The sequence below is a fragment of the Thermobia domestica genome, chromosome 1 (assembly GCF_964235325.1).
Source record: "Thermobia domestica chromosome 1, izTheDome1.hap1.1, whole genome shotgun sequence".
NCBI lineage: Eukaryota > Metazoa > Arthropoda > Insecta > Zygentoma > Lepismatidae > Thermobia > Thermobia domestica.
The window spans coordinates 208,298,832-208,313,303 of NC_137454.1; the positions used below are offsets into that span (position 1 = coordinate 208,298,832).

At 38.1% G+C, this 14,472-nt stretch overlaps 1 protein-coding gene across 1 annotated transcript in view; it reads left to right on the top strand.

Annotated features, from left to right (window-relative positions):
• Window positions 1-14,472, top strand: part of LOC145693334 (uncharacterized) — a 126,747-nt gene that overhangs the window by 33,626 nt on the left and 78,649 nt on the right. Inside the window, exon 5 of the mRNA XM_081769232.1 lies at window positions 8,641-9,995. Within this exon, the coding sequence (XP_081625358.1) occupies window positions 8,641-9,995 (1,355 nt within the window). The remainder of the gene's footprint in view (window positions 1-8,640; window positions 9,996-14,472) is intronic.

Here is a 14,472-nt window from a genome sequence, read left to right on the forward strand (position 1 = left end):
GGCCCTGTTGCCAAGTAAGTTTTATGGTGGACAACATCATGTCCAGAAAATTTCTCGAGGTTCTCCCGTTTCCTCCCACAACCTCATTTTCCAAGTCTTCCATCATCTTTCATTTGCCTTAGTTATCCGTCTCCCTTAGCCTAACAGGCATAATAGTGGGATTTTAAACGGAAAGATTTCATTTCATTTTTAAACAAATTTCACACCATGACCTTTCTTCATTACGAAAAGTAGAGCAGATGAAACCGAAGTCCAAATACGATTCATCATATTTCTGTGTTGGTTTTGCTGAACCACTGGATTCTGTGTTATCCAAGTCACGTTTCTTACCTGCCTTAGTTATAAACTTATCAATTGTGAGTCAACCACGAATGAAGCGCAATAAATTCTGCTGCTGTTTTTACAGACAGGCGTAATGTAATTCACATAATATATCTGTTTTGTTCTCATGCGTATTACGTAATAGTGCTGCCTGCAGTCAAACATCTGATCTGATTGTTGACGCTGTAGTATACTAACTTGATATCACCCTTGCATATAAAAACCTGGCCGCAGAATGAATATGTAGCTTCACCAGGATTCACTGAAAAGCAGGATATTGAGGTCTACGCCACCACCATGTTTGACTGTTGGGCAGAGACACTGTCAATGAATAACTTCTTTGGGTGTCTGGCATACATAAATATGACCCGTAATTTGAAAGGTTAACGATGCCTCATCTGACTATAACACACGTTTTTAGACATCAGTGGTCAATGTTGCATGTTTGAGGCACCATAGACGATCCACGGTTTGTGTAAACACTATGTTTGCGCAAACATTCGGCCATACTCCGTTCAACTGTTTGCACAAACTTCAGTTCAATTTTGAGTTTGATAGCGTAAACATGTCCACTGAAGCAGCTCGTTTAGCGATAGTAATTGCTTGTGCTTTGGAAGCGGAAAGACCTGCGAAACCAAAACGGGAGAAGAGGGTGTGGATGAAAGAGTGGTGCAAGAAACGGTCTAAGTTTAGTCATCAAAATTTACCTAGGTAATATCCGAACTTGAGATAAGTTCGACTGTGGACTATAAAAAATATTTACGAATGGATTCAACTACATGTGGTAAAATACTGGAAAATTGATTTTATTCCTCACTGACTCTCTATCCGCCTTCTTATCTATTTTCTTCATTTTATCCACCAATTTCTCATATGCCGCATTTTTCAGATTCCTGTTTTTATAAGCTTCACTCTTTACCTTCAACACTTCAGGTAAATTTCGATAAAGTTCAATAAATTCTCTCCAGAATTCTTGATTCCTATTCATTGACGCCATAGCGCAAGAAATAAGCGTCTTTACACTAGGCCTCTAAATAAAGCTCGTGTTTGCACAAACATGCCTATACACGGTCCACGTGTTTGTGCAAACATCATGTTCGTGTAAACAATTTTTGAACGAGTTCGATGTGGGAAAAGTTTGCACAAACGTTTGCACAAACAGTTCATACAGCAACATACACGATCAAACTGTTTGCACAAACAGCCTTGTTTGCACAAACCGTGGACCGTGTATGGATCCTATAACTCAAACATCTGAAGTGTTTCCAACTTGAGGTGTATACACTAAATTGATAAGTATGTATGTTTCTGCAATACGGTGATGGAATATCATGGTGGTATTGCATTGCTTTTTTTTCATTTAAATAATTTTAATTTGCTAGCTGCAGTAGCTTAGCTAGAAGATTCTTCAAGGGGCAACGAAGGGCCCAAGAAAATGTTAAGGGGGCCATCTCCAATGAATGAAAAACTTTATACACACACATACATCCCCCTCACACACACACACATATCTATCTATCTATCTATCTATCTATCTATCTATCTATCTATCTATCTATCTATATATATATATATATATATATATATATATATATATATAGGCGCCGACTTTGGGGAGGCAGGACACTTCCCCCCCCAGTATTGAAAGATGGGGTCCTCGCCCTCCCCAATATAAGCCAGTCAAGGAACAAAGAGGAGCAATAGTTTCTGTCGTAAACTTCGTGGTGCCTTTATTTCAATATTTAAAACAGCCTTCTTATTCAATATAAAACGCCGTTTTCAAAATGGTGTTTTTAATAGAGGACTGAAGCTTCAGCCAACACTCTGGCAGCACATCAATGTCGTGCGCAAAGTTGCAGTGAAGTCATGGGCGTCTCTGGCATGTTAAAATTGGGGGTGGGACGGGGGCGACTAGAATGCTAGTAGACTCCAGCTAAAGTTACGTAAAAATTATGAGTAAACTGGAATCTACTTTACCAATGGCATCCGCTCTTTCTACCTTTAGCAACACGATTCATCATAATTTTCTTCCATCACTGGTAGACTACTTGCCGAAAAGAAATTAAGTTTATATACTATAATATGGTTCTTAGGTAAGTTCTTCACCTTGATATTCCTACCGATGAATTCCTCTGCTCAGTGTTCTTAAACGCATTTACAGCAGTGTACCTTTATAGTAATCATATATTTCGATTTTTTAGTTAACAAAAACTTAACTCTGGGGGCCGCGGTGACTCAGTGGTAGAGCGTTCACCTCTGGTGCTTGGGGTCCCGGGTTCGATCCCAGCCCCCGCCAAGTGAACTTTGTGGTGGACAAACACCGTGTGCGTGGGTTTTCTCGGGGTTCTCCCGTTTCCTCCCACTTTCTTCATTCCACCATTTCACTCATCACTCATCATCACCGTCTCCTTTAGCCTAACCGGCATAACCGTGGGACGTTAAACTTAAAGATTTCATTTCATTTCAAAAACAACTCTCTGAAAGAAGTCTTACGATGATACTTGATTTTATGGCGAATTTCGAATTTTTGATTTTCATTCTTCTTCTGTATTCTTAATAAACTCAAAAGGTATATTATCTACCTTTTTGTTCTTCATTTCGCTGTATATTCTTGAATTTGTCCAACGAACAATCCTCGATTACTTCGTTTTCCGTTTTAATGTCTAAAATGTACAGTTTATTATTGCTGTCATCCGGCTCCTCAATGTATTCTTTCCATCTTCCACAAACTCAATTCACTCATTAAACACTCATTTCTATCCTTAGTTTCTATATTGTCATAATAGTTGTCCCTTGCTGCCCTTCTACAGTATTCGCATGAAATTTACTCTCATATATAATATTCAAATTTCTCTATCTTTTAAAATTCTTTTTGTCATCTTCGCTTCTATTGTATATTTCCCAGTCTTTGTAATTTCCCTTATTAACTCGCAGATAAACTTTCTATACATCCTTTCCTTCCCTTCTCTAGTCTCCCTTCGTCATGGAAACCAATTGTTGCTGGTTAAGTAATAAAAAAATTGTGCCTGCAGCCGAGGCTACTTTGATTAACCAAGAATCGTAACTTTATATATATATATATATATATATATATATATATATATATATATATATATATATATATATATATATATATAATCCTTCTTTGAAAGTCACACGTTAGGCGGACATTCTAATTACATTAACCTAATTTTAAGAACAGTTCTGCCTATGTTTTTACTTCTTCCACACAGATCGAAATAGTTTCAGCAGTGATCCATTTATCTCGTACTCAAAAAATTTGGGGGGGGGACGCGTCCCCACGCCAGAGACGCCCGTGACTGAAGTTCTCAAATTTTGAACTTAAATTTGTTTTAATGCCTTTAAGAGAATTTGACTTAGGTCGTGAATTTCGCAGCGAAGCGGATGCAATGGAGCAATGGACCGAGATATGGGGGTGGGAATTGGGTCTTCATCAAGCAGTTGATCGAAAACAGCTAAATATGATGATATATTTATTCATTGTTTGGGACACCCCAATATTTTCTTCAAGTCGGCGCCTATATATATATATATATATATATATATATATATATATATATATATATATATATATATATATACAGATGGTGATCAGAAAAATGGAAACACTTGTAGTTGGCAGCACGTCAGATGTATGGGTTGGCAGTGGTGTCGTGGCGCCCCCAGCGCCGGACCGCTGGTGGTGGTGTGTTAGGTCGGTCTCCATACTACGTCAGGCGCAGTGGGGCAGCAGTGTCCAATAGCTGCAGCAGACGGAGGTAGTGTAAAATGGGAGACCTCTCAGATTTTCTAAGAGGGCAAATTGTTGGTGCGCGGTTATGTGGAGTGAGTGTGACGGGAGTGGCTACTGTGTTAAGTGTGTCGCGTGGGACAGTGTCGAAGGTGATGACAGCCTACACAACACACGGGAAAACCACATCAGGGAAGCGGAACAGTGGGCGGAAGAAAATCATGAGTGACAGGTCACGCCGGGTATTAAAGCGCATTGTCACGCAGAACCGTCGTGCCACCAGGAGCAAGTGACGGAGGAACTCAATCAGCACCTCCCCACCCTATTTCGACAATCACAGTCCGCCGCGAATTACATGACATGAACTTACGGGGTCGTGTTGCACGGGCCAAACCGCTCATCAGGGACCATAACGCTTTTGCATGCCGCAAATGGTGCCGCGACCATGCAACTTGGACCGTTGAGGACTGGAAACGGGTGATATGGTCGGATGAGTCATCCTTCACCCTATTCCCAACCACGGGCCGTGTTTATGAGTGGAGAACGCTCAAAAAAGCTTATGATCTGCAGTGTCTCCGCTCAACTGTGAAACATGGCAGCGGCTCGGTGATGCTGTGGGCCGCCATATCATGGTTTTCATTGGGTCCTGTGGTCACACTTAGCGGACGAATCACTGTCAACGATTATGTCGCAATTTTAGGAGACCACTTGCATCCTATGGTCCGGATGTTGTTCCCGGACAATGACGCCATCTTCCAGGATGATAATGCACCCATTCACACAGCTGGCGTTGTTGCAGCGTGGTTTGAGGAACATCGGGATGAAGTTCAACACCTCCCCTGGCCCGCCCAATCCCCAGATCTCAACATAATTGAACATTTGTGGTTCTTCTTGGAAACACGACTCCGGTGACGATTTCCACCTCCATCCTCTCTTACAGAACTGGCCGAACTGCACAAGGAATGGTGTAAAATTCCACTTGCTACCATTCACGACCTCTATGTCTCAATCCCACGTCGCATCAAGGCTGTTCTGAAGGCGAAAGGTAAGTTGCAATTTCGTTCAGGTGTTTCCATTTTTCTGATCACCATCTGTATATATATATATATAGATAGATATAGATAGATAGATAGATAGATAGATAGATAGATAGATAGATAGATAGATAGATAGATAGATAGATAGATAGATAGATAGATAGATGTGTGTGTGTTTTCAAGGTGAATGTTTTCATCTGTTGTTCATGATTTTACTGTTTTCAAAACAGTGAAAATGCAAAAATATATTACCTCAAACAATTAGGATACATTAATACAATTGATTTCCATTCCAATATAAGTAGGGGGCCGCGGTGGCTCAGTGGTAGAGCGTTCACCTCTGGTGCACGGGGTCGCGGGTTCAAACCCTGCTCCCGCCAAGTGAACTTTGTGGTGGACAAACACCGTGTGCGTGGGTTTTCTCGGTGTTCTCCCGTTTCCTCCCACTTTCTTCATTCCACCATTTCATTCATTACTCATTATCACCGTCTCCTTTAGCCTAACCGGCATAACCGTGGGACGTAAAGCTCAAAATTTCATTTCATTTCATTTTTCCAATATAAGTAAATAATTACTTAATCACGGCATTTAAGGTATGTGTGGCTGGTTGATTTAAGCGGAAGCAGAGAAATACACACACACACACACTCAAAATCAAAAGGGAACAAAGTGCCTCGTTGAAATTTGCAGCTTATATCAGGATGCTAGTTATTTTTAGGAATTTGCTTATTCCATACGTAGGCAGAGATAGCAAAACTTCATACTTACAAATCAAGCGGATATGCATACTGCTATGTTACGTAACGGACAATAACAGACTAATGAAAACATTCCATTAAAAGTAAACTGAACTTATTCTATTTATTGTAATGGAGAAAGAATGCTTAAATAGCTATCTTAATGCATCTGAAATTGAAATCTGCAGAAATTATTTTATCCTAAATAATTGTCCTCACTCTCACAACAAATAAAAACTTGTATAAACTACATAGGCTACTTTCATTACATTTCTAAAACTTTAATATACAAGTACAATTACGCGAATAGGGAAACTATTTTGTGTTGTGAAAACAGCAGAACGGACGGTATTATTTCAGAAAAGATGGAAGATTATAAATTTGAGTAACAGAGCTTCGTCTATATTATCCTGTTACAATAAACTAATTTCACTTGTGTGCTTGGCAGCTGTAACACATAGAAGCATTGATCAATACTAGTTTGTAACAGTTTACGTTACAACAAAGTATGTAGTTTACTTAGGTAGTTAATAAAACTGCACATGAATACAAAAACAAAGATATGATCAACCATGTGCATTTAATCTCAGCGGTACAACAATGACTCCAGATTCGGAATACTTTTTTTTTTTTTTTTTTTTTTTAACATCCGCTCAGTCGCATTACTCTTAGTCGGTTCGGAAGACTGTGTGATCGATCCTTCGTGAACAAATATTTCGACTTTGGAGTTTACCAGGATTCTTCCTAAGTTCACTAGGGAAATGTTTATGGGCCAATTGATTCATTCCCCTCATTTCTCATTTCAGCATTGCATGTTTCAAAGCCTTAAAATAAATTCAAATGTATTTGAATATCTTAACGCTACTATCCTGTAGTCGATGCTAAATTAATATTGTTAGTTTTGAGATTAGATTTGAAGGAGTGTCATTAATTAGTATATCTTGTTGAAAATTCATGTCATCACTGATTTACTGTTCTGCATAACTCCTACAATGTAATTTTCTCAGAAATCCTTAAGCATATTTTGACGAAGAACAAAAATGGGATATTCACTGACTGAACTCACTGAATGGAATCTCTCTGGACCAGTCCCAAAAACTCCTGATATCTCTCTGATTGCTAAACATCAGATAAAATAAAGGGATAACATAACCTGGGAGTAAGGAGATGATTACGGGAGTAACTACCACTTTTACACAAAATAACATTACTGCCGCGACCAAATTGTATCATCTCAGTATCTTACCTGATGGTTAGTAATCAGGAGATTGTAACACCGGCTCTGTGATAAACTTCAGAATTTCTCTATGTAGTTACCATTTTAGGGATTAAACTACAGTTGAAACCGTTTAAAAGAAAATACTTCTGAACGATTAATTTCAAAGAATCACTAATTTTTACTACATTTCCCCAGGCTTTAGTAAGTAGTGTAGGTCCACGAATTGCTGACTCCGTTTTCCTGGAGGTCGCTAGTACCGCTTGTTAACATCGTAGTAAAAGGTTTCTACAGAGTTGCCAAAGGCCAAGAGGGTTCAGAAACTAGACGTACTAGAGACAAGACCAGCAGGTAATCGAGAGGGAGAACCAGTATCGGTAGCAAATAGTAGGTGTTGGTAGTATTGAGTATCTTTTTTCTCAAACAATCGGGATACGAACAACAGAGAGAATGATTATTTCAGAAATAATACAAGCTTCTGCTCTCTTCTTTTATTGTATATTAAAGAAGACGGCTCGATATTAAGATGCTTAGAAAATAATAATAATAATAATAATAATAATACCAATTTATTTAATTTATGTTATTTATTTGTTCTATGTCGCCATAATCAATGGGAATTAATTACTTAGTGTACGAATTATAATAAGTAATGTACGAAAACTTCTTTCGTCCAACGCAAGTGTAATATTTTACTACAGTGTATGCTGTTTGTAAGTAAGCATCTCATATTTTAGTATAACTTTCAACAATGAAGCGAATGACGACTGATTTTGCTTTTCTTTCTGGTTCTTTGTCGAAAACAAAGGAGATAACTAAATAAGGGAAAGAGGTTAAAAGTCATGTTTAGGTGGTGAGGTCAATGCATGCACCTCACACATTTTAGTGAATTAGATCTTGCTATACTACAAACAAAAACGAACCTGGAGCTGTTTTACTTGGAACGCAGACTATTGCAACATACGGTATTCTGCAGATGGTAATTCAGTCGTCGAGAGATGTTTTTGTAATAGTTTCATTTGCGGCTACGATCCACTCACCGTTTGTCGACCTATAGTAATACCACTGTGTGTGGAGGGGCACTAGGGGGACCAAGAATTTGAGCAAGGGGGCCTGGCCCTCCTTGGTCCTCCCTTAGCTTAGCCACTGACTAACTGTATTCCGAAATGAAATATAAAAACTATTCACTTCGGCTTGTTCATTTATTAAATTTCATGTTTATTGTTATTTTCAGATAAGTGGTGGGAGATAGGGTGCTATTGTCTCATTTCGAATTATGCATCTTGACACCACTGTGTCCTGTTAAGCCTAATTTTATTCCCGGCCCCAAAATATTAATAACCTAATTCACACTGCTAAAGTATGTAGAGGAATGAGCATAAAATATGTAGAGGAATGCATGGATACTAGAAACATTCTAACTGAATCTGAATTATAGGCAAATTTTATGTTGATGTCTATGCTGTCAGAGTGTCAAGAACATGTTTTGTTTAAATTCGTAATATTTTAATAATTTAACCATTTATCATGCTGTAAGCTTTTATAACATTTACGTTATCATACTTTTTTTGGTTCCAGAAACATTGTGATGAAACGCACAGAAAAGACGATGATAGTATGCGCCCAACCCTAGCAGAGGAAGAGCTGCAAGTGATTGTGCCTGATGAATCAGAAACTGAATTGGCAGAAGGTGAAGAAGAGGATAAAGGTGAGGAAGGAGAAAAAGAAGAAGAAGAAGGAGGAGGTGAAGAGGAAGTCTCTCCGGATGTTTCTTGTATACAATTGAGTAGAGCAAGTGAGTTGGACGACACTCGCACCCCATTTCCTTCTTTTGCTGGAAGACTGAAGAGGAAGAAGAAACCAAGAAAGTATTGCGTAGCATGTCGTTCTGAATGCACAGGAAGGTGTGCCACACAGATTGGAGTACGTGTGACTACACTGCAGAAAACTATAGCAACCATACAAGAAAAACTTGCTCAAATCGCAGGTAGCGAAAAGATATTTTCTTACGAAGGTCCAGATGATAGCCAGTGCTCAGCAGTAGAGGAGCTTTTAAGATTCTCCTTCGATTATGAGGCAGAAGAAGAAGAAGAAGAAGAGAAAGAGGGTGAAGAGGAGGAAGAAGATGAAGGTGAAAGAGGTGAAGGAGAAGAAGAAGAAGAAGAAGAAGGAGAGCCAGAACAGACAGAGGAAGTAGAAGAAAGTACAAGAGAGTCACCAACTGCCAGTGGCCAACGTTCACCATCACGAAGATCCACTGGAAGCAAAGCATCAGTTCAGAGTGACCAAGTATCCTCTCCTAAGACAAGTGGGAAAACCTCACAAGAAGCATCCGAAGCAGGCAGTCAGAGACCTTCTAAAGCTTCTTCAGAAACTTCAACTGAGAGAAGAATTACTGCTGGAGCACAAGAAGAACCTTCAATTATAAGTGAAAAAGAAATCTCAGAACAACGAAGTTCTAGGGGCAGTCAGGATACTGCAGCTTCACAAAAGATACCAAGGGGTAGCGCAGATAGTTCGTTACTGAAAGAAAGCCTGAGAGGCAGTGCAGATAGTTCATTGCTTGAAAATGCTTTCAAGACAAGTCAGGAAGTATCGCCATCGTCACCAAAGAAGACACCAAGCGAAACAAGTAAATTGAGTGCTACAAGTAAAGGAAGCAAAGCACCTAGCGTCATTAGTGAGGCAAAAACGTCGAAGCCAGCTAGTGAAACTACCGTCAAAAGTGTCAAAAGTGAAGGTCCGCCGGTTAAAAAGGGTCTTGGAATAAAATCAATTGGGCTTAAACAAGTTACAAGACCAGTGTACAAAGCTCCTGTACACAAGCAAAAGAGTTTCGTACAAGAAGTTTCAGCTGCAGAAGAAATTAAATCAGAAAGTAAGTCATCAATAGCCTCAACTGTGAGCGAAGTTATACCTTCGAAACTTACAAAGTAAGTATCACAATTCCTAACGTATAATATTCTAAAGTTAAATTCTAAAACATACTCTAATTTCACTCCAATTTCAGATCATAATCACAATACAATGCGTTGATGTACGCTCTTCTCTATTTATATGCTAAACGACTGCCTAATGTGGTTAGTAGAAAGATATTTTCCATACCTTTTGTTTCTATATGAAGAAGAAGGCGTGTCCTTTGATTCCCTAGACATACAACCTATCCTATACTTAAGTACGGGAAGTATCATATTATACAGCATGTTTCAAAATTATTTGGATGATAAGAAATCATTGTATGTTCTATAGCATTAAAACTCTATCGACAATTAAAATTGTGTTGAAATACTTCACGACCACATTCTCGAATTTTGTCTGGCACGGCAGTAATAGTTCAAAAATTTTCCGCCAGGTGGAAGAAGAACAAGTTGCTAAATGCCTGTAGCGCAGGGTGACGATAGTTCATTGGAAAGCGATATGAAATTGGAATTTGTAGAAATGATATTTTAAGTTGATTTGTTCTCGTTTTAAGATAGCCTGTATTGCGATTATAGATTGTTGAATATTTTGGAGATTGAGAGCAAAGTTGAGATCGCTCTATTATAAAATTAGTGGAATGTTTGGATGACAGTTAAAGTGTCGTTTTGATAAATTCAAACTGCTCGTAATGGAAGAAGTATATTAATGATATGTACGAGCAGTTGATGGTGTCCATCGCCATAATGTGGTTGCGTTGTCGAGATATCCGAACATGTTTCCTTGTAGTTAACAATAATCCAGTAGGTGTATACAAATAAAATTCTTTCGTTTTTGATAGTGGAGGTTTAATATGACAACTGGAAGTTGAGTTTTTAAAGATTGAATCATAGAGGCAGTCCCTATATTGAGAACGTGCCTGTGCGTAGAATTTGCCGATTTCGAACATTTTGTGTGTGTGTGTTTTTTTTTTTTTTTTTTTTTTTTCTAAAAGCGACAGGCCCAGTTCATAGACACCAGAGGTAGTGCAGATTGCAAAATTTGATGTTTGAATTTTTAGGTATGCCGTGTTAGTAAGAAATCCATTGGTATAATATAAAAAAAGGTAATTTCCATGTTGTATCACTGGTGTTTGGATAGTTAGGTCCAAGTTAGCTCTTGTACGATCAAAGGTTACCAAATATATTCGCGAACGTTACTAGAAAAAAACACCTAAATCTTTTTCAATAAGAGAACTTCATAGGTTCTTGTTATTCTGTATAATTCTACGAGCCAAAGGAGATGAGGATATTAGACTTAATTTTGTAACAGACTTTGAATTATGAGGTCGAAATGTGGTCCTAAGATTTGGAAATTTAGTAAAGCTACGAAAGAGAATCAATAAGTTTTCGGCCTAGAATAAAAAGAAAAGAGATAATATCTTCATTGTTCTTTTATTTCTCAACGTAGACTCCCTAGACCTTAATACACTTGGCCAGTCGATGTTCCAATATTTGCATACCCTTCAAAATGAAACTTACGTCGAGATTGTTAAAATACTCCTCTACCACTGTCAATTTCTTTCCCCGCAGTTGCTCCTTCAATTTCGGAAATAGGTAAAAAATCATTTAGGGCCATATCTGGTGAATAAGGTGGGTGCTCGATCAATTCGAAGCCAGCATCATGAATGGCTGCCATTGCAACTGTTGATTTGTGGATCGCAGCATTTTCCTGATGGAAGAGCACTTTGCCTGACAACTTTCCTCTTCGTTTCTGCTTGATGATTTTACGCTGGTCTGTTCACGTGGCAAATAGTTAGGGTTACCACCCGTCCGGGTTTTACCCGGACAGTCCGGGAATTAAACAATTCGTCCGGAGCAACATCTACTCCGGGCGCCAAATGTCCGGGAATATAAAAATTTAAAAAGCTACATTTCAGATTTGAATCATAATACGTAAGCTGTAGTGGTTGAAACAACCATTACCGAATATTTTATAATTCTTGTCCATTAATTTCCTGCTTCAGAATGTTAAATACTGCTAGCCTTTTTTTAAAATTAATGAACTGTTTTGTACTTTATTCAGAGGTTTATTATGTGATTTGCACCACTAACTCAAATACCAAACACCAAATAGGTTAATTTTCTTTCGATTTTGTGCAACAACAAAACTTACTTTTCATTATTGAGTGTACTGACAAACAATGAAGCGGCAATTTTTTTCATTATTTTTCTAAACACGGAATCCCTTTCAAACGAAATGATGTCACTATTAAACTATTAAAATAAATCTGTAATTGTAAGAAAATATAATTACTCATGTAATGTTTCAAGTAACTTGCATAGTACCGTAGTAAGGGTGATCGACTGAAATGGATAGTTTGTTCAGGTGTTCCGGAGCTTGTACAAAGTACGATTTAAGGTGTTAACAGACAAAGGTTGGAAGACTAATTTTTAATTGTTGTTTGTTTTAAATGTGAGTTCTGATAAGTAAAATTGCTTCAGTGATAGTACTGTTGACAGTGAACAGCAGTAGGCAAAAGCTAAGCAAAGTTTTGAGAGTGATAGTGACGGTAGTGAGAGTGACAGTCCTTGCACTTCGTTTGGAAAAATAAAAAGGATGTGTTCATATAATAAAGAATAGGAAAAACCATATACTTAGCTGTGTATTGGAGACAATCGTGAAAACGCAAAGTGAATGGGATGGTTTGAAAGCCATGAAAGCGCATGAATTTTCCGAGAAACATAAAATAAAGGCACGGAGTGTGACGGGAAGTAAAGTGTTAACTAATTTCTTTGTACAGAAGAACTCAACTGAACAAAATAAAGTTACTACAGCTGAAGTTGCCGAAGTATTTCATCGTACTAGGCACCATTACTCTTATCTCTCAGTGGACTGTAACTTTAATCTTGCTCGGAAATCCTTCCCAGGTTCAAAAATAGCTAATGGGCCGCGGTGGCTCAGTGGTAGAGCGTTCACCTCTGGTGCTTGGGGTTCCGGGTTCGATCCCAGCCCCCGCCAAGTGAACTTTGTGGTGGACAAACACCGTGTGCGTGGGTTTTCTCGGGGTTCTCCCGTTTCCTCCCACTTTCTTCATTCCACCATTTCATTCATTACTCATCATCACCGTCTCCTTTAGCCTAACCGGTACGTAAAATTAAAAAAGATTTCAAAAATAGCTAGTAAATTGTCCTGCGGTTGAAGAAAATGCGAGAGTATACTTTGCAATGTTCTAGCGCCTCATTCGGTGGTGATCATTTATGAAAAATTAGGCAACTCCTCTTTTTCCATTTCAAGTGATACATCTAACAGAAAGAATCTAAAGGTTTTCACTCTTTGAATACAATTTTGTTCTAAGGATAGAATTTGTATCCAAGACAGCAATGAAATTTCCGATACAATTGCAGATCACAAAAGAATTGTTTTAAAAAACAACAATTTGAATATCAGAAATGTAACTGCATACACGGCAGGCAATGCAACTGTTAATTATGGGAAATACCGATCGGTTTACCAAAACTTAAAGAAAGACTGCTGCAAACTGCAACGACCATGTTATGTTGCTAAACAATGTAGCTAAACAAGTCGGCAAAACTCTTGGTGCCATGGATGTTGAAACACTTCTTAGGCCTATTAAAATATATAATCAATTCTCAATTTCAGCAAAAAAGTGTCGCTAAGTTAAAGGAATTATATGAGTTTGTTGAGTTAGAATGGCAGAATATTTTGCGTCATGTACCAACCAGGTGGCTTTCCCTTTATCCTGGTCTGACTCGTCTGTTGGAAAAATAGCCTGCCATTAAATCTTATTATTTTTTAGTTTGGGCAAAGAAGAATGTGATCCACTAATTTGGAAATTTGTTTCCAGTGGCTTCGAAAGTGATAATTCAGTAACTCCAGAAGAAGCATACCTGTATTTCCTTTCTACCACAATGTTGTGGGCATTTTCCATAGCAGGATCCTATTGCTTGAAGAAAACAACTGTTCTTCCCCTGAGTTGTTTGAAATCATGTAAGGTTTGTTAAATGAACATAGGCAAAGATTGTACGATGAATTTTATGGTTTTAAGGTTAACCTTTATTTCAGGGGAAAAGAATAGAAAAGAATAACTTGAAGAGTATATTTAATAGATTCATCAACGGGCTATCGACTACTTGGAGCAGTGATATGATTTCAATTTGTGAATCCTGTCTATTGCTTTAGCAGATTTAAGTTAACAACTATGCTACTAGAGTGGTCACATCTTGAGGAAGCAGTGACTAAATTAAATTTAACCGAACAGATATTAAATGTGGATGCGCTGTACTCTGAATTTGTTTCAATTTTAAAAGGTCTCGCTGATATCATCTGCAGGGGAAAAGATTGTCCATGTGAAACGAAGTGGAATTTCTTGTTTCACAAATGTAGAAATGAAAATTTACCAAATGTGTACAAGTTGATTCAATTTGTATTATACATTCCCGTAAATAATCCTTTTATGAACGTGTCTTATGGGAAACATTTGGTCCGATAGTC